The sequence below is a fragment of the Otolemur garnettii genome, unplaced genomic scaffold, assembly GCF_000181295.1.
Source record: "Otolemur garnettii isolate 467f Iridium unplaced genomic scaffold, OtoGar3 scaffold00043, whole genome shotgun sequence".
Classification (NCBI taxonomy): Eukaryota; Metazoa; Chordata; class Mammalia; order Primates; family Galagidae; genus Otolemur; species Otolemur garnettii.
In genome coordinates, this window is record NW_003852438.1 from 8598079 (window position 1) to 8621338 (window position 23260).

Genomic DNA, 23260 nt, shown 5'->3' on the forward strand with positions numbered 1-23260 from the left:
AAGGAGGGATCAAATGACCTCATGAGGTCTCAGTTTCTACCCTATTAATCACAATATTTGTCTTAATTCAAATTTCTCATCTCCTACATCTCTCTGTTCTTATCCTCAACTTTATAGGAGCATTGCAGAGTTACTTTTCTTGTTGGAAGAGATTAGGGCTCTGGTCCGAAGACACACCAAAGTGATACAGCAATACCACCTGCAATACTTGGCGAGATTTGATGCTCTCGTGCTTAGTGATATCATTCAGGTATGATGTTTAGCTGATTATACTTTGGAAATTTCATGGTGATTGCTGCTCATTTTCTTAGGGAGCCATGTTGGCTGACCTTTATGCTCTGTAGATTGAGTGTCTACAGAGTCTAATTTCCCCTTCTACACTGTTAGAATAAAAAAAATAAAAAAGACTAATAATCTTGGCATGGAAATAGAAGAGAAAGATAAGGAGAAATTGGGTGTTAACATGGCAAGGAACCCAGGAAGTTTCCTCCAGTCTTACTTGACCTTTTCTCTCTGGTTTGGCACTTAGCTTAGTCATGCTTTCTACCTCTCTATGTTGATGAACCCTGTGGCCTTGGTTTCTATCCTGGGGAACCTATGCCCATTTCTCTTTTAGAACCTGTCTGTGTGTCCAGAGGAGGAATCCATCATCATGTCCTCATTTGTTAGCACTCTCTCCTCTCTGAATCTCAAACAAGGTACCTGGAAGGAGGTGGGGAAGGCAGGGCATTTATGAGGGTATCTCTTCTCTAGAAATATTGACCTTTGAGCCAGGGAATGATATAAGATGTCTTAAAGAGGACCTACCATTCTATGCGTTGGATGTTAGTGTGCTGTTTTATTGTTTCCTTTAAAAACTTGCTTCTGTTTTTCTTACAGTTGATAATGGAGGATTTGAGTTCTCAGGATTGAGGCTGGACTGGTTCCGCCTACAGGTAATGGTCTGTTCTTGTTAATGGTCTGTTCCGCAGACTCTTCTCCCCCACAGTCCTTTCTCTTTTTATCTCCTAGCCTCTGCTTTATGGAGTGAGTCAAACTTGAAAGCTGCCAACTGGATAGGACATACCCAGGCCAAATTTTAGTTCCAAGGCTGGGGGCCCTCCTCACTTTTTTTGTTTTCTCCTCTTTGTCCAACTCCAACCACAGGCATACACTAGCGTGGCCAAGGCCCCGCTGCACCTGCACGAGAACCCTGACTTAGCCAAGGTGATGAACCTCATCGTCTTCCACTCCCAAATGCTGGACTCAGTAGAGAAACTGCTGGTAGAAACGTCTGACCTATCTATTTTCTGGTATGTCCTGGTTCAGAGCTCATTATAAATTCTTTGTACTCTTGGCTGGCCTCTGTGGAGGATTATAATTCCCCCAGACAGATGGGAAAGTCTTGTTTTCTTTGATTTCCTTAAAGGCAGATGCTCAAACTCCACAGCTGTCTCGTGGCAGCGTCTACCAACAATACTAACTGTTAGGAATTTGAAGTTTGATTCCCTTTTGTTCTGTATTCATTCTCTTGTGGAAAGCCAGTTGGAGTTGACACAGCCTTTTCTTCTCTAGGATAACTCATCCATATGTCTAGTTCCAATCTTTTCTCATCTTTAGTGTTATCTTTGGAAACTTCTTCAGCTCTTTTTTTTTTTTTAATCTTGGGACATTGTGATTTAAAAGAGACATAAAAAACTTGGAGGTATAGTGGAGGGAACAGGAAATAATTGAAGGGCTGAAAAATAGAGTTGGAGAATGAACATTGATTTGTCTTCTTTAAGCAGCAGTCAATATTTATTAGGACCACAGTTATAGATAACTCTACCCTTTGAAGAATCAAATAAGTGAAAAATATGTTGTCTTTGCTTTCTGTAACTGAGACAGATGAGGAGATGTGGTATTCATTTGTGAAAAGGACATCAGCGTAATACTTGGAAATATAAGAAAATGCAGGGCAGTGCCTCTAGCTCAGCCACATGCACTGAGGCTGGCGCGGGTTTGAGCCCTGCTCAGGCTAGCTAACCAACATTGACAACTGCAACCAAAACAAAACAAAACAGAACAAAACAAAACTAGCTGGGCATTGTGGTGGGCGCCTGTAGTCCCAGCTACTCAGGAGGCTGAAGCAAGAGAATTGCTTAAGCCCAAGAGTTTAGGTTGCTGTGAGCTGTGATACTACTACTGAGGGCAACACAGTGAGACTCTGTGTCCAAAAAAATGCAGAAAGAGTAAGGAAGTTGAGAAGATTATAGAGTTAAGAAAAGATCAGTCTCATGGGATTAATTTGGGAAGGTTTTTCTGGAGCCTGAGTGCCGAATTTTTGGAGGAATATGAATAAGCTTTACCGAACAACTTTTAAATTAGAGAGACTGGCCCAAGTCATGCAAAGATTCTGAGGAGGAAGAGCAAAGTTTGTGCAAGGAAAGGGAAGAAGATTATCACGAAACTGACCTGGGGTCCATTATAAAAGTCTGAAAGAGTTATGTTTCCTGGGTTCCCTTTTGTCTCAGGGTAGGGAAATTAATGAGGGAACGGTGGGTATCCATCAATAAATGCATGTTGAAAGAGTAAATGTTCTCTCCACCTCCAAGACACCAGCTCCTACACCCTCTCCCTGCAGCTTCCATCTCCGTACCTTTGAGAAGATGTTTGCTATGACCCTGGAGGAACCCACCATGCTGCGTTATGCCATTGCTTTCCCCCTAGTTTGTGCTCATTTTGTCCACTGCACTCATGAGATGTGTCCAGAGGAGGTGGGTATCCTCAACTCCAAATTGTGCCATTTTTTCTGGTCACCTCTCATCCTTATTTCCCCAAAACACAGTTCCAAGGGTTGATTTTGGTCCCAGAAACCATAGATATTTGGTATGAGTCTGTAAGTAGCTTGATGTACAATGTGTTTTCTCTCTCTGGGCCACAGTGTTTTCTTCTGTAGGAGGGGGTAGCTTAGACAAGGGGAGATCAGAGAAGTAGTGCCTGTCCCCAAAGGTGATAATTTCCTTACTGGTCCCTCTTTCCTGTAGTATCCCCACCTGAAGAACCATGGTCTTCACCACTGTAACTCCTTCCTGGAAGAGCTGGCCAAGCAGACCAGCAACTGTGTCCTGGAAATCTGTGCTGAGCAGCGAAACCTGAGTGAGCAGGTAGGCCCACCCTCCCGCTGTCAGCCCCCCTCTGCCAGCCCCTGCCCTGCCACCCTAGTGCCTTCTCCTCTACCCACCCTTGCTCTCCTCTCCCACACCAGGTTTCATCTTTCTCTTTAGTAGGACTGGGGCCTTTGTGTACTTGAGTTTATAGCAGGATTCTTTTTTTGTTTCTTTTCTTTTTCTTTTTGAGACAGGGTGTCCTCTGTCACCCTGAGTTGAGTGCTGTGGCATCATAGCTCACAGCAACCTCACACTCTTGGGCTTGAGCAATCCTCTTGCCTCAGCCCCCTGAATAGCTGGGACTACGGGTGCTCTCCTACAATGCGCAGCTACTTTTATTATTTTTAGTAGACAAGGTCTTGCTCTTGCTCAGGCTGGTCTTAAACTCCTGAGCTCAAGCAATCTGCTACAGGCGTGAGCCACCACGCCCAGCAGCCTATGGCAGGATTCTTTTCTTAGTCAGTCTCTTCAGACTTTACCCCCTTAGGACAAGATAGAGGCATCTAAAAATACTCTTATTTGAACAGCTGCACTCCCAACAAAATCTGTGCTGTCATCTGACGAGTTCTGAGAGCCGAGTTTACTTCTTAATTTATTTTCCCTCCTCTTTTTGCCCTGCGTACGTGTAGTCGGGGCAGTGGCCCCCAGACCACCTGTCCTGTCTCATCTTCCTGTTCATCTGCAGCTCTGTGGACATTTCGGAGCGCCTCTTGTGTGTTTGTCCTCAGGGCTGCTCTCGGGCCTTTTTCTTCTTGTCTTCCCCCAGCCCCTCCCGTCACTGACTCATAGCACCTGGTCATGATTAGCTCAACCTAAATTTTAGAAAATTTGAAAGTGAGAAACTTGTTTTGCCATTGCCCTGGAGTATTTATTTATTGCCCTGGAATCTTAGATTTCCCAGACTACCCAACCTTCCTGGTTTGAGTCAGGCTTTGTAGCAACTTTGGTAGACGTGGAGCCAGGGTGTGTGCAGATGAGTGAGTGTGTGTGTGTGTGTGTATGTGTGTGCAGAGTCACAGTTACATTATTACTTTTTATTTTCTCATATGTAAAATGGGGGTGAAAATTCTTTATAAAAGTGTTACAAGGACTAAATAAAATAGAGTTCATTTAATATTTGGCACACAGCAGTCAGTGAGCATTAGCTGTTATATTACTTGCTATTTATTGGGCGCTGAGCCCTGTGCTTGGTTTTTAGGGTGGGGTTCCAGAAGTAAGGTACACAATCCCTGCCCTTGAGGAATGCCCCAGTTTAAAGGAAAAGGGAGTACAAATATATGTTTGAAAGTAATTAAAATAACTAATGCAGGGAGGATACATACACAAATACAACTGTAGGTGTATGTGTCCCTCAGTGTGAACACCCACGACACGCAAGAGACACTGCTAATGAGGTTTGCTCAATGCTGTGTCAGGGATGACTAAAGCCTGATGTGCATAATATTTACCACACCAGAACTTTTGCAACCAAATGAGTATTGGCCCTCCAGAGTTAACATTTTGAGTAAGTAATTACTAATGGAGTTACCTTTTGGGGGGACTGCTTTCAGGATCTACTATAGACACTTTTGCATAATCTCAGGGTTGACACATGTTTTTCCATCAAGGTGGACTTGATTTTTTTGGAAACAGACAAGCATTTGAATTTTTTTAAAAGAAGGTGTGACTGTAAAGTAACAAAACCAGTTTTCTCATGTGACCCTTAGGTTGCTGTAAGAGTAATTCCAGCTCTGTAGCATTGGAATAAATGCAGAGAATTCCAATTACTTTGAAGGAGATACCTGAATATATAATTCTATCTTATATTTTTTTGGTATGGCTAACTGGATTATCTCAGTGAAGAGAAGAGATGCTAGGTTGATGTTTAGCGAGCAAGAAATATGATATTTCAACAACAACAACACCAGAAAGTGGGAATGAAATGCGGGGCATATTGTCATTTCTTTGGAGACCTGTGGGCAACTGTCCCATGGGACAGACTATGAAGGACTATAGCAAGTGAGATGGTTGTTCTACTTAGCAAATAACTGGTTTCATAGGTTAGAACACATTAGAAAACATAGTTGAGTGGAGCTTTTAGATATTATTCTTTTTGCTTGAATTTTTTCCATCAGGAAAGTCTGTTTCAGGATGTGGGTGGGGGCGTGATGTTCTGCTCCCTGAAAGACACTGCCATCTTGAGACTTTGAGCCTATACATGGAGAGATATTTATGAAAACTAAAAGAGGTGAGCACATTCCAAACAGGCTCTCATTAGGGAAGGAGATCCATGGAAGGAGAAAGAGAAAGGCAGAAAGATAAAAGAACAGACAATGCTACAGGGACCCTGTAATAACTGTTTGATGGGCTACTTGGCCGTTTTAGCAACAAAACTCATGTCTCTACTCACCTGTGTTTGTTTGTAAAGCTTCTACCTAAGCACTGTGCTACTACCATCAGCAAGGCCAAGAACAAGAAAACCATGAAGCAGAGACAGACTCCCAGAAAAGGAGAGCCTGAGAGGGATAAGCCAGGAGCTGAGAGTCACCGGAAGAACCGCAGCATCGTCACCAAGTGAGGACCCGGTCCGGAGAGGGTCAATGGAGCATTGCCTCAAAGAAGGAAGAAAGGGGGAGAGGGAAGGTGTTACCGCAGGAATATGTGGAATCGGGGTGGGGAAAGAAGGGGACGGAAAATCACTTAAGTGTGCATTTTCTGCTTTGTCTTTGAAGTCAGCATCAATGTGTACTGTTCTAGGCTGAGTATCCCCAGAAGCTGGAAGGGTCCTGACAGCCATAGACTGACTCAGCCTGCTCAGATACTAATGGATGGTGCCAGACCCATAATCAAGGCTCATTTTACTTTCTAGCATGGACAAGCTACACCTAAACTTGACAGAATTGGCACTGACGATGAATCATGTCTATAGTTTCTCTGTGTTTGGACACACTATCTTTCCTTCTGAATATCTCAGTAGCCATCTGGAGGCCAGGCTTAACAGGTATCACTCTTTCCTTATCTTGTATGTTTGTGTAGTATAGTAGTCCACAGAGTTGGGTCCCATTAGATTCGTCCTGGTGGTCACGTCCCACTGTGGAGATTCTGACGCAGTCAGTCTGGCATAGGTCCAAGCATCTCTGTTAAAAGCAAGCAAACAAAAAGAACCACCAACACTATTTAGGTAATTTGATGAACAGCCAGATTGCCACTGATTTAGTAGAATGAGCAAAGTCTTTGCAATCAGCAGATCTGTGTTGATAATTTGACCATTAGCTAAGATTTTGAAGCATATTATCTAACTTCTTTGAGCCAGTTTCTTTTCTTATAAAGTAAGGATAGTGATTTTTTTTACCTTATAGATAGTTGAGAATTACCTACAATTGAGAATTGGTAGAGAATTAAAATGAAGAATGAGTGCAAAGTATTAAACCTTAGTAAAATATATACCCTTTCCTCTGCTTTGCCCCTCATTCTATTGACCCCAAAAGCAGGTGGAAGAACCTTTGTATTGGAATTAGGCACGACAGTCAGCAATTAGGGCAATGGGAAGAATTATTATGAATAATCTTCTCGTCTTCTGTGTTTTGTTGTGGGACATGTGGCTTATTCATTCAGCGAATGTATATTGAATACCTCTGGGTGTTAGAGGTGTTCTAAAAGCTGTTGGTACAGCAGTATACAAAACATGAAAATCCCTGCCTCCCCGAGAAGCTTACCTTCTAGTGGGAGAGATAAACAAAATAAGATAGAGTATGTAGTAGGTTAGATGGTGATAAGTGCTAAGCAGAGAAATAAAGCAGGACAGGGAGATAGGAGGTGTGTGATGGTGATGGTGGGTATTGTCATCTTAGGGTGGACAGGGAAGGCTTCCTTGAGAAAGTGACATTTGAGTAAACCTCTGAAGGAGCCGAGAAGGGCAGTGGTGGGACTATCAGGGAAAGAGCATTCTAGGTAGAGGAATGCTTTGCACGTGTAAAGTCTCTGAGGTGGAAACACGCCTGCCATGTTGAAGGGACGTGGAGGAGACCAGTGTGGCTGCAGCAGAATGAGCCTAGGGGAGACCAGTAGGATGGGAGGTTGGAGGTCGGGAGTGGGAGACGGTGCAGATGCTTATCTGTCATTGTAAAGGCTTAGGTTCTTTTTCTGCGTGAGATGGGGACCCTTGGCAGGTTTTGAGCAGAGCTGTGTTAGTAAAATTCGATGCAGTATTTCACCCTGGATGCATTTGTGGGGACAAGGACAGAAGCAGGGAGACAAGTCGAGTCTGTGTTTTGATTGTATGAGACACAGACTTATTTTTCAATTAGGTTTTTGCTTGGGCGAAGTCAAATTAGTTTGGTTTCATTATGTACACATTAGCTGTATGGAAGGAAGCGTCTCAGTTGCATACACAATGTCAGGAAGATGACAGTTTGATAATGGCCCATTTGCAAACCTTCAGAAGCCTGTGGTGGTTTCCAGGCTGTGGGGGCAGCATGGATGTGATATTCAAGTTTCCCTAGCATATCTCTGATGCCTGTTGCACTGACCTCGTGTTCTCAGTGTCCCAAGGTTGGCCTAGAAGTTTGGCCTTGATGAAAACTATAATAAGTTAGGCTTGCCCTCAACTTGTCCCTTTTGTATTATTATTATTTGAGACCACTTGAGGGTCTTTTCCTTTTTATCTGCCAATAGTCCTTCCATGGTCCCTTCCCCTTCCCTGTCATAAACATTTTCCCCCAAACACAAAAACTTCTAAATATCTATGGGTTAAGGAAGACTGGGGTTAACTCATTCATACTTAGGTTCAGATGACTGACAAAGGCTATCTCTTTCCCTTAATGTTTACATTTTAATAAGGAAGAAAGCTTTTAGTTAAAGGGCTGACTCTAATTGTGAAATCTCTGATACTTGGCAAAGGTATTTTGGAAGGTATTGGGGGTTGGGGGGAGGAGTCTTGCTGACATGCCCCTACAGTAGTATAAGGGAGACAGTCATCCTGCCCTCCCTAAGGTTGGCTGTAGTGCATGTCAGCCAGACATGCTGTCTGTCGAGCCCTGGTGTCCTGAGGCCACTCAGGATCACACTGCACTTCCAAGTATTTCTAAGTGTGGTTTTCCATTTCTATAAAGGTTAGAAATAATTCTTTCCAAGGAGAGGAGATAAATACTGACACAACGAGGCAGGTGGTGTGAACTCTGAGGTAGAGTTAGATGGAATTTGGGAATCTAGGTTTTTTTTTCTTCTTATTTTGGGATAGGGTCTCACTCTGTTGCCCTGGGGGTTGAGTGCCATGGAGTCATAGCTCACAGCAACCTGAAATTTCTGGGCTCAAGAGTTCCTTTTGCCTCAGTCTTCAGAGTAGCTGGGGACTACAAGTGCCTGTCACAAAGCTCGGCTAGTTTTTCTATTTTTAGTAGAGATGGGGTTTCACTGTTGCTCAGGCTGGTCTTGAACTCCTGAGCTGAGGTGATCCACCTGCCTTTGCCTCCCAGAGTGCAAGGATTATAGGAGTGAGCCACTGCGCCTGGCTGGGAACCCAAGCCAGGGTTTTTTACTACCTGACCCAGTTTCTTCAGAGGAGGCAGAAAAGTTTGATTGAATGTTACTGGACAGAAGTCCCAGCTCTTCCACTTCCAGTGTGGTCTTCAGTAATGATATTAGTATCTCTGGCTCAGTTCCCTCATCTGTAAAATGGGGATAATGATTGTTTCTACCTTATTGGGTTGTTGTGACGTTCCAATGAGATATGTGCAGTACAGCCACAGCACAGCAGCTCCTAGAACACAATACATGCTCACTACTCATTACTCTGTTCATTGTGATGATTGTAATTATGATTTTTCTCACTCAGAGCCATTGTATGGCTGGCTGGCTACAATGCTACAACCCAGGAGATCGTAAGACCTTCGGAGCTGCTGGCAGGACTCAAAGCATACATCAGTTTCATACAGTCACTGGCCCAGTTTTTGGGTGCAGATGCTTCCAGAGTCATCCGCAATGCCCTCCTGCAGCAGACACAACCACTGGACTCCAGTGGGGAACAGACCATCACCACTCTCTACACAAACTGGCCAGTATATCTTCTCCTGGAACTTCACCTCTTTGTCAGCACCTTTTCCTTTATACAGTCAGACCTCAGAGCCCAAACATTTTGGCTCCCAGGGTCATACATAGACCCCCTGATGGAGGCTTGTTTCTGTATGAGGATTGAAACAATAACCTTGGGCAAATCCAGATCCCCTTCTGTCCACTGCTGAGTTTCCTCCTAACCTTCAATGTAACAGCCATCGACCTACCTGTAGTTACTTAACCTTTTCCCTCTTAATCTCCAGTTCTTAACCTTTCTTTTCTGGATTCTTATTGTTTCAATTTCAAATGATCTTTCTTCCTCTTTCTGAACTTACTTCTCTTTTTGCCCTAGCTTCTCTCTCTAAAAACCATTCTTCCTACAATCATCTCTTTAGAATACTACTATCTCCTTGTCTCCAGACAAGACCATGTCATAGTAGATTGTTCTTAACTGAGAAGTGGGCCTCCTCCCCCAAACTGGAAAAGGTGGAATCAGCAATTTCCTTTGAGATTTTAAGGAACGAAAGGAACTGGATTCCTGCCTCCCCAAGCCACTGGGTGGCGCTTTAAACCCAAAATCAGCTCAGTAGGAGCCAGGCTGCAAAGAACCCCTTCTGAGAAAGGGGAAACAAAATTTGCAAATCCAAAAGCCAACATGGGTCAAGCAGGTAAAGTAATGGATGTGGTGGGCTAAGTAGGGACCTCTAAAGGGGACAGCCACTACTGAGCGCCACCTAATTGCTGCCCCACTAAATCCTTATATATTTTTTTAATGTGGAATTTGTTTCAAAATTTTAATAACTAATTCTCCATCAGCTCCAAAGATTCAGCCCCTCTTCCCCTCTGTCAGCCATTTAACATTAAATTAAAAGGAAAAAACAAATGCCCCATTTGACAGCTGGGTGTGGCCCAGTGGTGGTCAGCTTGTGATGTCTATGAGATGCAGACCCAGACACAGAGCTAGTGCCTGGGAGTGCAAGGATTGGTGTAGCCCTCCTCTGCCAGCATTGGCTGGACCCTAGCCCCTCTAAGCTTGCCCACCAGTCAGGAGGGAGTATTTGGAGGCAAGATGATCAGACACCCATTGGTTGTCTCTCTACCCAGGAGATTTCACTTGAAACTGACTTTCAGGATCATAGGTCCTCAATCCACTTATTCTCGTTGGAGAGATTGAGGCTAAATATATTTCAGAGGAGCCTAGTTAGTAGGAACTTTTTCTTGCTAGGTTGAGGCTGTGAGGGTAACTACTGGAAAAGAGAAGGGGCCGATAAAGAGGGGTGCACACCATTGCACTGGACAGCAGAGCAAAATACTGTGCAGAGTAAAGGCAAAGTGGAGTTGTACTACTGCCAGTTGTTTTGACCTGACAGCTTGGGGTGTTAGTGGCGAGTCTCTTTTCTCCAACCCAGAATTTAGCAGACTTTCTCTTTCCAAGCCCAGTGGTAGCAGTAGGGAGAAGGGGTTGGACACTAATCTTCCGTGCTTTCTTGGTCATACTGGTAGGTATCTGGAAAGTCTGCTTAGACAGGCGAGCAGTGGGACCATCGTCCTCTCTCCAGCCATGCAGGCCTTCATCAGCCTCCCCAGAGAGGGAGAACAGAACTTCAGTGCAGAGGAGTTCTCTGACATTTCTGGTGAGCTTTTCCCTCAATTGAGTACTCCAGCCCACAGATCCTTTGGAATTCTCTTCCTTCCCAGTGGCCCCTTCTATCCTCTTCTCACTATCTCTGCTAGCCTCTATCTTAAGCACAATAAAAAGAGAGGCCTAGAATTGTGAGGAGTGGCCTGGCACTCGAAGGTGAAGAGGGAAAATGGGAAAATGAGGGGAGTTTGGGAGTTAGGCAGGGGGCTCAACTCATTGAAGGGATTGATTCTTCGAAGGGTGGTAAATGGTTAGTCTCCATTTCCACCAAGAATAAAAGAATAGGACATATAGCAAAGGGTAAAGGATCAAGTGTAAGGAGAACATTCTCATGCCTGGAATTATTTAACTGTAGTCTGATGTCATAGCATCTTCTTCCTTGGACATAAATTTTAGAGGCTTAGCCAATGTTTGGATTGCTGATGTTTAATAATGGCAATGATGGGGTGGCACCTGTGGCTCAAAGGAGTAGGGTTCCAGCCCCATATACCGGAGGTGGCAGGTTCAAACTCGGCCCTGGTCAAAAACTGCAAAATAATAATAATAATAATGGCAATGATGATAAGATGATCAGTGACATTTATTATGGATTGAGTTATAGTAAATGTTTATGCATATTAACTCCAGCCTACAACAGCCTTGAGGTACATACCATGTTTCCCCCCAAATAAGACCTATCCAAAAAGTAAGCCCTAGCAGGATTTCTTAAATATAAGCCCTACCCTGATAATAAGACCTAGTGATGGGTGTGGCTATGTAGCGTATCTGCATTTCAGTGCGGAGAGGGAAGACATCCCTGAAAATAAGCCCTAGTGTGTCTTCTTGAGAAAAAAATAAGTATAAGACAGTGTCTTATTTTGGGGGAAACACGGTACTCTTATCCCCATTCTTCAGATGAGTATGCTGAGACACAGAGAGTTTAAGTAGCTTGCTTAAGACCGCATATTCATAAATGGTAGGACAGGGAGTTCAACTCAAGGCAGACAAATTCTAGAAGGTGGGTGCTTAGCCAGGACGCAGTGCTGCTTTCCAGTTTACAGAAGTGCTTTTGTTTCTTGAGGCAGTGGGTAAGGGCTATGTAGTGAATGAGTAATGAAGCCATTCCCTTCTTAAAGAAGGCTTGAAACCAGACAGATCCCTTTTAATATATTTGTTTTACACTGACTGATTCATAAACTATCCTACTTCTTCCTCCTTCCCCTCACCTCCATGTAAACCATGGATGCTGCATGGTGTCTGGACAGGCAGAAGATGTTCCCGTGACCCTGCCCTCTCCAGTCTTCTACTTTGGGAGTGGTGGTGGTAAAACAGCTAGAGTACATAATTCTGTTGTGTAGTTCTGCCTCCTCCCCATCATCACGCCCCCAGCAGTAAGCTGACCCTACTTCTTACTTGCTGGAGGTTTCAGATGTCCCCTTCTCATCAGCTCTCCCACAAACCGTAGGCAGCCTCTAAAATCAGCTTGAGGTCTTGCTGACAAATGACAAGCAGCAGGAGGTAATAATGCTCATTCCCCCTTCTACCACCCCCACCCCAATTTCTCTGTGTTGCCATGGTGATAGGGCAACGCTACCACAAAAATAGATAGTTGGAAAGAGAAAGATACCCTAGGGTGACTAGCCAGGGGTAGAGAAGACTGGGGTAGAGAGGTCTGGCAGGTCTAAACCGGTAGATCAGTGTGTCTCGTCTCCGTCAGCTCCATAGTGGGCGATGCGCCCCTCTTCCCCTATGTCAGCCATCTTAGCATCACCTAAATTGACAAGTTTGAAAATCCTTTTTCGGGCTCTCAGTTTAGTTCTTCGTGCTATCAATAGGTGACTCTAAAAATGTTTATCATCTACTCTGGACAAGGCTGTGTTTCAGCTGCTGTGACTAGTTCTACTTCCTCTGTCATTGGTGGAGGTGGAGATTAACTTGTCCTGCCTTCAAAGACTGATTCAAAAGAAGCCTTGACTTCTTTTTCTCTCTGAACTCTTATTAACAATATCGAACTTGCCTTTCTTCTACTGGTCCCTTGTTGTCGTTACTTCTGGTCTTTCATGGTTTTCCCTGCTGGGATGGCCCATAGCCAAAGATCATAGCTACAGCTCTCTCCTGTCTGAATGTGTCACTACAGGAGTGTTTCCAACATGGGATTTCCCCAGGCAGGTTTTATTTAATTCACAGAAGGCTGGAGCAGGCTGGGGAGTGAGGGATAAGGCACTGGGGCAGATGAAAGGGAAGAAGGATTTAGAGGAAAAAAGAACTGGGACTCTGGGGAGGTGTGTTGATTATGAAAAAAGAAAAGGTGGCTCAAGAAATGGGAAATTTGGACAGTGCAGTACTAAGTAAGGGAAAGGAAGGGAGAAGCATGCAAAAAGCCACACCTTACGGGACACATAAAGGGCAGTAAGGCATTCCACTAGGTCCTGGTACCAGCCCCACATGTGGTTAAGTGACCTCGGACAAGTGCTTAACCACCTTATCTATAAAACCACAACCATAATGCCTGTGCCACATAGCTCAGAGGGCTTTTTTTTTTTTTTTTTTAATTTCAGAATGTGGCTCAGTGCCTATAGCTCAGTGGCTAGGGCACCAGCCACATTCACTGGAGCTGGCAGGTTCAAACCCAGCCCGGGCCTACCAAACAACAATGACAACTACAACTGAAAAATAGCCCGGCATTGTGTTGGATGCCTGTGGTCTCAGCTACTTGGGAGGCAGGAGAATCGCTTGAGCCCAAGAGTTTGAGGTTGCTGTGAGCTGGGATGCCACGGCACTCTACCCAGGGCGACAACTTCAGACTCTTTCTTAAAAAAAAAATTTGCAATGTTACCAGATACACATGTCTGTTTGGTTTACATACTTTGTTTTTGTACAGATTGAGTCAAAGTTATACAAGTAAGTGTGCCCTTCACCTAGACAGTGTGTACTGTAGCCAAAAGATGGGAATTTACCTCCCTCCGTCTGCCTCCCCTAGCTTGATTTTCACCGGGATTGACTTCCATATGTGTACTTAAGTGTTGGCTGGTCAGTTCCAATTTGGTACTGAGCACATGTGCTTGTTTCTCCAGAGGGCTGTTAATCATTATCATCAGCATAATCTCTTATTCATGTGTACTTCATAATTTTCTAAGATTTTTATACGTGTCATATTTATTAGGATATCAATTCTGTGAGATATTCATGGCAGATATTAATTTCTTCCTTCTACAGAGATATAAACTGAAGCTCAGAGAGGGACAATGACTTATTTAAGGTCCTATATCTAATATACAGCCAGTACAGCCAGAATAAAACCTGGGTAGCACATAAAGGGACTTGGGAAAGTATAGCTTCTTAGAAGAGGATAAATAGTTAACATTTGGTAAGTCTTGGTGTCAGTATTGATGGGGGAGACAGTGAGTGTCCCATGGCAGATTGGATCTGTCACCCAAATATACGATTTCAGGCCATTTATTGCTCCTTGACTTTCTGTTTCCTTTTATTATTTTAGGAAAAACATTTTATTATTTGTTTATTTTTTTCAGACAGTCTTTTTTTTTTTTTGAGACAGAGCCTCAAGCTGTCCTCCTGGGTAGAGTGCTACGGCTTCACTGCTCACAGCAACCTCCAACTCCTGGGCTCAAGCGAGTCTCCTGCCTCAGCTTCCCAAGTAGCTGGGCCACAGGCGCCTGCCACAATGCCTGGCTATTTTTTGGTTGCAGCCCACATTGTTGTTTGGCAGGCCCGTGCTGGACTCGAACCTGTCACCTTAGGTGTATGTGGCTAGCACCTTAGTCACTTGAGCCACAGACGCTGAGCCAACACCATGGCTTTTTACCGAGGCTGACAAAGTAAGACTCTGTCTCAATTAAAAAAAAAAAAAAGCTTATCTAGGCCAGGCGTGGTAGATCACATCTGTAATCCTAGCACTCTGGGAGGCAAAAGCAGGTGGACTTCTTGAGCTCAGGAGTTTGATACTTAGCCACTTGAGCCACAGGCGCCAAGCCACAGACAGAGTCTTACTCTGTCATCATGAGGAGAGTGCCATGGTGTCATAGCTCATGGCAACCTCAGACTCTTGGGCTCAAGAGATTCCCTTGCCTCAGCCTCCTGAGTAGCTGGAACTACAGGCACCTGCTAGTTTTTCTACTTTTAGTAGAGACAGGGACTCACTCTTGTTTAGGCTGGTCTCAAACTCCTGAGATCAGGTGATCCTCCCACCTTGGCCCGCCCAGAATGCTAGGATTACAGGTGTGAGCTGCTGTGACCAGCCTGGAAAACATTTTCAATGTGCAAATTACCCTGTAGCTATTGTGTGAATGCTCTAGTGCCTTCTGAGTCCCACCAGGGACCTCTGTAACTCTGTTCCAGAGATGCGGGCCTTGGCCGAACTCCTGGGCCCCTATGGCATGAAGTTCCTGAGTGAAAACCTGATGTGGCATGTGACCTCTCAGATTGTGGAGCTGAAGGTACTGTGGACACAGGTCCCAGCTGGGGAGAGCAGGGCTGGGTCTAGGAGACTGGGGGGAGATGTGATGATGGTTTTCTTTTCTTACACAATATCTCTGTGTTCCTGGGCTGCAGAAGCTGGTGGTGGAGAACATGGACATCCTCGTTCAGATCAGGTCCAACTTCAGCAAGCCGGACTTGATGGCCTCTCTGCTGCCCCAGCTGATGGGTGAGCACCTTCCGCTTCTGTGAGAGGGAACTGTGGGAATAGCATTGTGAATGACAGAGTTTTTCAGGGATCTGGCAGCTAGGCTGGGTCTGAAGAAGCAAAACCCTCACTGTTCTCCCAAGTGCTCTACTCTGACACCCTTCTTTCTCCTCAGGGGCTGAAAATGTGCTGAAGCGCATGACCATCATTGGTGTCATCCTCAGTTTTAGGGCCATGGCACAAGAAGGACTTCGGGAGGTGAGCTGGGGAGGAGTGAGGCTGTCACAGAATCACAGACGCCTGTGGGTAGGGTTTGTATGAGAAGTTGTGGAAGGGTTGGTGAGTGTTGAGAAGCAGCAGCTTAATCTGGCAGAGGTCTTGGAAGATCCCGAGGGATAGAAGATCTTAGGAAACCCAGAGGTCTGAGGAGTGGGGTGGCTTGAAAGCTGGCTAGGTTCTCATCTAAGTTAAGCTCTTCTTTGTTTCCACCTGTTTGGGAAGGCACTGGTTCGTCCCTGTCCAGTGGACTTATTTGTCTTTTCTTTCCTCCAGGTTTTCTCCTCCCACTGCCCATTTCTTATGGGTCCCATTGAGTGCTTGAAGGAGTTTGTCACTCCAGACACAGACATCAAGGTATGGAGGAGTCATAGCGGAAACTAAGAGATATTTGCAATTGAAAAAGGACTTATGGCTCAGCGCCTATAGCTCAACCGGCTAAGGCGCCAGCCACGTACACCTAAGGTGGCGGGTTCGAATCCCCAGCCCGGACCCGCCAAACAACAATGACGGCTGCAACCAAAAAATAGCCGGGCGTTGTGGCGGGCGCCTGTGGTCCCAGCTACTTGGGAGGCGGAGGCAGGAGACTCGCTTGAGCCCAGGAGTAGGAGGTTGCTGTGAGCTATAATGCCACGGCAGTCTACCCAGGGGGATAGCTTGAGGCTCTGTCTCAAAGAAAAGGACTTATGCCTGTAATCCTAGCACTCTGGGGGCCAAGGTGGTGGATAGCTGGAACTCATGGGTTTGAGACCAGCCTGAGCAAAGAATGAGACTCTGTTTCTACTAAAAATAGAAAAACTGAGGCCAGAGTGTCACTTGAGCCCAAGAGTTGGAGGTTGCTGTGAGCTATGACAGCATAGCACTCTACCCAGGGCAATAGTTTGAGACTCCGTCTCACAAAAAAAAAAAAAAAAAAAAAAAGTAAAGGAAAAGGATGTTGCTAGAATCTTGGGAAGGAGAGAGGGCTCTGAAGAATACTATAGGGATAAGGGCCACGAGTGATAGGAACACTGATTGGACAAATCTTCTGGGAGAGAAAGAGCAGAACTGGGGAGACATGAGGGGGAAGGAGGGAGCTTGGGAAAACCCATGGGGCTACATTATTGGAAGGAGAGGGGGTAGGTTTTCACCTGAAATGAACACTGTGCAAATCAGATGCCAAACAAGTCCCCTTCTAGTCAGGAGCTTGGGTACTTTTTGTAAGATTTGTTCCTTCTGTTCCCACCCACCATTTCTGTGCTCAGAGTTTCTTTTCCTGGTCTTTTCAACTTTCTGGTTCTCTATGTCTGCATCACCTGCCTCAGGCTCCCGTTTACTACAGGAGAAGACAGACGGGGCTGCAGAAGGGCTTCTGCAGACAGCTGAAGTGAAACATTCACTCCCCACCCCTCCCCCACCTTTGAGTCATCTTGTCTTTTGAATCATCTGGAACTAACCAGTGTTATGCAGGAAATACAGCCAAAGCCTGGGAACAAGGACCTTCAAGCACATAGGGCAGGCTACTTCACCTAGAATTGATTTCTTTAATGGAGAGGGGCCTGTGATAAGAGGAAACTGGTTAGCAGGAAGAATTAAAGTTAGATGTTAAGGAAAACATCCTTACTCTGAGATCAAAAGAGTTATGAAATTTCCTCCTGTCTAAAATCATAGCAGGGTCAGGTGATCATGGAGGCAGTGAGGGCCGATGTTCACTGTGCTGGCTGCCCCTCTGGAATGGTCTTTACTTTGAAACTGAGCTTGGGTTCTGGCAGTTGCTGATGTTGGGCTGAATGCTCTAGGCTGTCAGCAGCTTGTCTGGCTGATACCTTCTGGGCAGCTCTGCTCTTTAGGCTCTGTTTGCCTGTGAAAATAAGCAGGTAGGGATGGAGAGGGAGGATGGCCTGTCCATCAGAGAAGCTGTTACTGCTGCAGAGGGGCAAGGAGATTAAGAGAAGGGGAAATAAGACCCCTTCAATCACCTCTCTCTTCCTCCAGAAAACCACAGGTCGTGGACCAGGTCCCTTGTTTCTTAGGCATGGTTGCCACAAACCGAGTCATGCAGGTCGCATAGGATTTAAATAAAAGGCAGAGCAGAAGCTGGCCGAGGTTTGGCTTCTGTGTTGGTACCACAGGCAACGTGTGGGTCTGCTGTTATGTCTGTGGCATTCTTGGCAGATGACTTAGTTGTCTGGTATTGAAACAATTATTCTTTTTTTTTTTTTTTTTTTTTTAGACAGAGCCTCAAGCTGTCCCCCTGGGCAGAGTGCCATGGCATTACAGCTCACAGCAACCTCCAACTCCTGGGCTCAAGCGAGTCTCCTGCCTCCGCCTCCCAAGTAGCTGGGACCACAGGCGCCCGCCACAACGCCCGGCTATTTTTTGGTTGCAGCCATCATTGTTGTTTGGCGGGTCCGGGCTGGGGATTCGAACCCGCCACCTTAGGTGTACGTGGCTGGCGCCTTGGCCGGTTGAGCTATAGGCGCCGAGCCGAAACAATTATTCTTGTTCTCTCCGAACATTTTGAAGCTTTTTTTTTTTTTTTTTAAAACCTCAACAGAGATCTAAGAACTTAGTGTGGGAGTTGGGGGTGAGGCTATGTCCTGGGACCCTGATTCTAAGGGATTCAGGTGCCAATCAGTCATTATTTATTAGTTGCCTTCTACGTGCTCAGCATTGTGTAAAGTATTAGTGAGGAACAAGGGAAATGACAAGTTCCTGGCTTTAAGATAAAGGAAGAGGAAGTAGAGGATGACATTTACTCTCTTAGTCACTGGGTAAATGCTTTACACATGCCATCTAACTTAATCTTCACAACAGCTCTGTGAGGTGAGCATTATCCCAGTTTTACAGATGAGAAAATGGGCTCAGAGAGGTTAAGTCACTTTTAGCCAAGGACACATATTGGTAAGTGGTGGTTGCTGGGATTTGAACCTAGATCTGTCTTTCTCTGAAGTTTTTTCTCCCATCGCCATGACATGAGGTTTTAAAAAATTATCTATGTGGTGAGATAAGGAAGTGAATTTCACCTCTTATCTGAAAAATAACTGATACTAGATACTTGTGCAATCAATGCTAAATCAGTGGTACCAGTTTAAGGAGGGAGAGATGGGTTTGGGCTGAAGCAATCAGGGAGAGCTTCATAGGCAATATGAGATTTGAGCTAAGCCTCAGGGATGAGCCTTATTTTGATGTAAGTAGAGGAGAGGAGAGGTTGTGAACCAGAGTATAGAAGAAAGAAAGAAAGAAATCTGTAGTCTGGGGACAGTGAATAAATTAGCCTGGCTGCATTGACTAAAGGAAGCATTTAGGGAAATAAGGTTAAAAAAAAAAAAATCTGTCCTATGAAGCACCCTGAATGTCAAGCTCAAAGCATTTGGTTTTTTTCCCATCAGGTTAGAGAGAGCTATGGAAGGAATATCCAGAAAAGATGTAGTATACCAAAAGTTTAAAAATCTGTGATCCAGGAATTCCAGATCCAAGAATCTTGTAGTTTCTGCCAAGCATTTCTCTCCTGGGAATCCTCTCTACAATTTTTTTTTCTTCCTTACCAGGTGACTCTGAGTGTTTTTGAGCTGGCATCTGCTGCAGGGGTGGGCTGTGACATTGACCCAGCCTTGGTGGCAGCCATTGCCAATCTGAAAGCTGGTAAGATTGGCGGAAGGGATCAAGGGAAGGTTTGGGCCCTGGTTTTGGGTGGGAAACCTTTATTTGGGATGTGAATTCAGAGGGTATAAACTGGGACCTGGGGGAAAACCTCCAGAAAATACTTAGAGAGGCAGTTTAGATTTTGCCTCAGGTTCCAACTAATTGATCTACCAATTGGTTAAAAAGTAGAAAGCAAGAGTCTATTTGGTGCTCAGGAAATGCCCAAAGAAATTTACCACCCTGTTGGGGAAATAAGATCAAAGCAAAGGAAGCAATGAAAGAACAATACAAAATTGTGTACGTCCCACTGCGCTATTGCTGTAGCACCTAAGTGCCCCTTGGAGATCTTGTGTTCTCTCCTCCTTATAGTCACCTTGGCACACTCACTTCTTCCTCAGCCTCACATGTGTCTCTTACATTTTCCATTATACATTTCCTCAGATTAGCACAGTCACACTTGTACACACTCAGAATAGGATGGACCAAGGGGCTGGGATCAAGTCCTTTCCTGCTTGCCAGACACACCCCACTTCTCTCCTGTCCTGTGAGAACCTTTCCTCTCCCTCCTGCCCCTCTACCCCATCAGGCAGCTGACAGGTGTCCTTGATGGTGTCAGCAGAGCTCTTGGCTGAGTGTTCTCCCTATTACCAGGGAGGGCCTCAAAGATTCAGGCCCCTCACTCTAGATCAGTGATTTTCAACTGGTGAAAAAATTTTAAAGATTATTAATTAAATTATTTTTGAAAGAAGTTCAAAACACAGTAAGTATATTCTTTTTTTCACTCTTTTTATTTTATCAACACAATTTAAGTGTATCATAGACATTTAATGATAGGTTCAAGTGTGCTGTGAGATTAAAAAAGGTTGAAAACACTGCTCTAGGTGGATGCTAGTTGTATCCCCTTCAGGGGTAAAAAGTCACCTGTGGGGCTTTGTGACGTGTTTTCTCATAAGATCCTCATGGCAATTCTGTGAAGTTGGCCCCCTATAGATGATAACTATTTGCTGACTTTCTTTACTTTTCCTCTTTTGCTTTTTCCCTGTCACCAGATTCTTCATCCCCTGAGGAAGAATATAAGGTGGCCTGCCTGCTCTTGATCTTCCTTGCAGTTTCCCTCCCACTCCTTGCCACTGACCCTTCTTCCTTCTATAGCATTGAGAAGGATGGTAAGTAAGAAGTAGGTTTGAAAGACCAGAGCTATTCAGGTTAGCACCCCAGGGCTGGGGGAGAAGACAGAGATACTCATTGGCAAGTATAGACTTCCAGCCCAGGTGTAAAGTTCTATGTCAAAAAGTACTTGAGAATGTATATGCATAAAATTCTGTGAGAGATCATAGGAATGCCCTGCTCCCAATCCCAACATGCCTTCTTGTCTTTGTGGTGTTAAATGGGGGTGGCTCAGCCAAAAAAAATGAGAAATTATCAGTTGGGGTCAGCCTGGGGCAGCTCACTTAGTCATTTCCTTTTTTCTCTCTCCTATATCAATAATAACCGAGGCTACAACAACAATATTCATTGCTTGACCAAAGCCATCATCCAGGTGTCTGCTGCCCTCTTCACTCTCTACAACAAGAACATTGAGACTCACCTCAAGGAATTCCTAGTGGTGAGTGGGTCTAGGTTATAAGGGATGGAAGATTGCAAAGGGCCGGAATTGGTTTGACTCAGATCTGTAGACAGTTATTGTTGAACAGGTTTTGGAGTCTAAGCTCCCACTAAATTCACTCCGTAGTGAAAGGCTATTCTGTGCAAGCTAGGAGTTTCTTCTAAGTTCCATAATGGCTGGTGTTTCAGCCTCTGACTGAATACTTGGAAACATCACTGGACAAAGAGTCAGAAAATCTGAGCTATAGTTCTAGGTCTGCCACTAAGAAGTTGTGTGACCTCTGATGAGCCAAACTTTTGGGGCCCCAGTTTTGCCATTTATAAAATAGATTAAATGGAATCCATGTACCTTGGTATACATCAGAATATCCTGGGGAGATTGTTAAAATACCGATTTCTGATTTTTTACATTAGACTTACTAAATCAGAATATTATAGGGTAAGTCCAGGCTTCTGTGTTCTTACTAAGGTCTTTAGGAGATCACATGCATGTTAAAGTTACAGAGTTTTATATTCTTTCTTTTTCTTAACAGACAGTCTCTTGAGACTCGTTTAAAAAAATAAAAAAGAAACAAAGAAAAAGAGAAACAGTCTATTTCTCTGTTGCCCAGACTGGAGTGCAATGGCATCATTATAGTTCATTGCAACCTCAAACTCAAGCTATTCTCCTGCCTCTGCCTCCCAGATAATTTTATTTTTTTTATAGACCTCAGGTTTCCACTATTTTGCCCAGGCTTGTTTTGAACTCCTGGCCTCAAGTGGTCTTCCCACCTTAGCCTCCCCAAATACTGGGATTACAGGCACGAACTCCCACCCCCAGCCTAGTTTTATAATCAGTAAGGCCTTTTCTAACTCTGTACTGCCAAATAGCCAATGACTAGTTCTTTTCTTTTAATTTTATTTTTTAGGACACATTACAATTTGCTTTAATACTTCTTTGGGGAAAAAATATCACACTTTTAGTGAATGAACAAGAAACATTTTTACAGTAGCGGCAGGCTTTATTTTTATCTACCATGCCATGAATTCATAGGGAAGAGGTTCCAGTAGCTCAGGGAGGCACCTTGCCATTGAATGTGACAAGGCGTTGACTTTCGAATTCATGGGAAATAGGTTCCAGCACCTTGTATCACTGTTACATGGGGTCTATTGGTTATCCTGTGTGCTATGCTGTACACCTATTATGCCATGAGCTCTTGGGGAATAAATGGGTTCTTGCACCTAAAAGCATGGGTCCACTGGTACTCCTGTGTGCTATGTTATATGCTTTATGCCATGAATTCATAGGGAATGGGTTCCAGAAGCTCAGGCTCCTTCCGTTGGTTCTCACAAAGTGGGCTTCTCTGGGTGGAGCAGGCTGGCGCTTCAGTTGAACCCAGGTACCTTTCTCTTTGGCTGCTTTCTTTTTCTTATCATTTTCCTTTACACGTTTCAGGAAGCTATCTCAGCGCTTAGAGTGCTTAATATGCTCAATACGAACATTAATCCTCTTGGCAAGAATCTTGCCCTTAACTTATTTGTTTACAACAATGCCAACAGCATGCTGGGTAACACTGTAGACTCTTCCAGTTTTACCATGGTAACATTTGTGTGGCATGCCTTTTTGAACAGTACCCATTCCCTAGATGTCTACAATATCACCTTTCTTGTAGATTCACATATATGTGGCCAAAAGAACAACTCCATGTTTTCTAAAAGGCCTAGAGAACATGTATTGGGTGCCTCTCCTCTTTCCCTTTGTGTTTGTCATTTTGGTGAATTACTGGAAGATGGTGTCTCTGGCCAAAAGGGCAATGTTAGTTTTTAAACTTTAGTGTGAATCAGAATCACCTGGAGAGTTTCTAATTCAGTAGACTAGAATAGGGCTGAATAATTTACATTTCCAAGTTTTCCGGTAATCTTGATACTGATACTGTTTATCTTGGGTTCTCACTCAGAGAACCACCAGTCTAGATTTCTAGGGACTGGACTTACAAGCAGGGAGCTGATTCCACTGTAGGTTATGTCCAATTCATTTGAAAAATCCATTAAAAAGAATTTAGCCCAAGTTTGACTCCATATAATTATCACCATTGATCTCAGTTTTGCCCTTGGGAAAATACAGAATGAATGATCTGTTAATATTTCCATAGGTGAAAGAGGCCCTAGAATTTTCCATTCTAAATTTCCCATGGGGTAATCCTGTTCATAAACTTCTGATACCTGGTCCATTACCCACTGCCTGCTTGAGCATTCTCAGTAATAGGGAACTTATTTCTTTGCAAAGCAAGCTCCAGATTTAAGAATTGGGGCCTCATCTGTCTCTTTCCAGGAGGAAACAAAGCAGATCATACT

The 23260-nt window shown here is 44.4% G+C and overlaps 1 protein-coding gene across 1 annotated transcript in view; it reads left to right on the forward strand.

Annotated features, from left to right (window-relative positions):
* NCKAP1L (NCK associated protein 1 like) overlaps positions 1-23260 on the forward strand; it is a 50207-nt gene that overhangs the window by 21514 nt on the left and 5433 nt on the right. Inside the window, exons 13-29 of the mRNA XM_003790465.3 lie at positions 118-250; positions 617-698; positions 880-935; positions 1147-1292; positions 2603-2735; positions 3006-3125; positions 5536-5681; positions 5977-6108; positions 8941-9159; positions 10662-10792; positions 15136-15233; positions 15349-15442; positions 15597-15679; positions 15974-16054; positions 19228-19321; positions 20371-20487; positions 20818-20927. Coding sequence (XP_003790513.1) covers positions 118-250; positions 617-698; positions 880-935; positions 1147-1292; positions 2603-2735; positions 3006-3125; positions 5536-5681; positions 5977-6108; positions 8941-9159; positions 10662-10792; positions 15136-15233; positions 15349-15442; positions 15597-15679; positions 15974-16054; positions 19228-19321; positions 20371-20487; positions 20818-20927 — 1975 coding nt within the window. The remainder of the gene's footprint in view (positions 1-117; positions 251-616; positions 699-879; positions 936-1146; positions 1293-2602; positions 2736-3005; positions 3126-5535; positions 5682-5976; positions 6109-8940; positions 9160-10661; positions 10793-15135; positions 15234-15348; positions 15443-15596; positions 15680-15973; positions 16055-19227; positions 19322-20370; positions 20488-20817; positions 20928-23260) is intronic.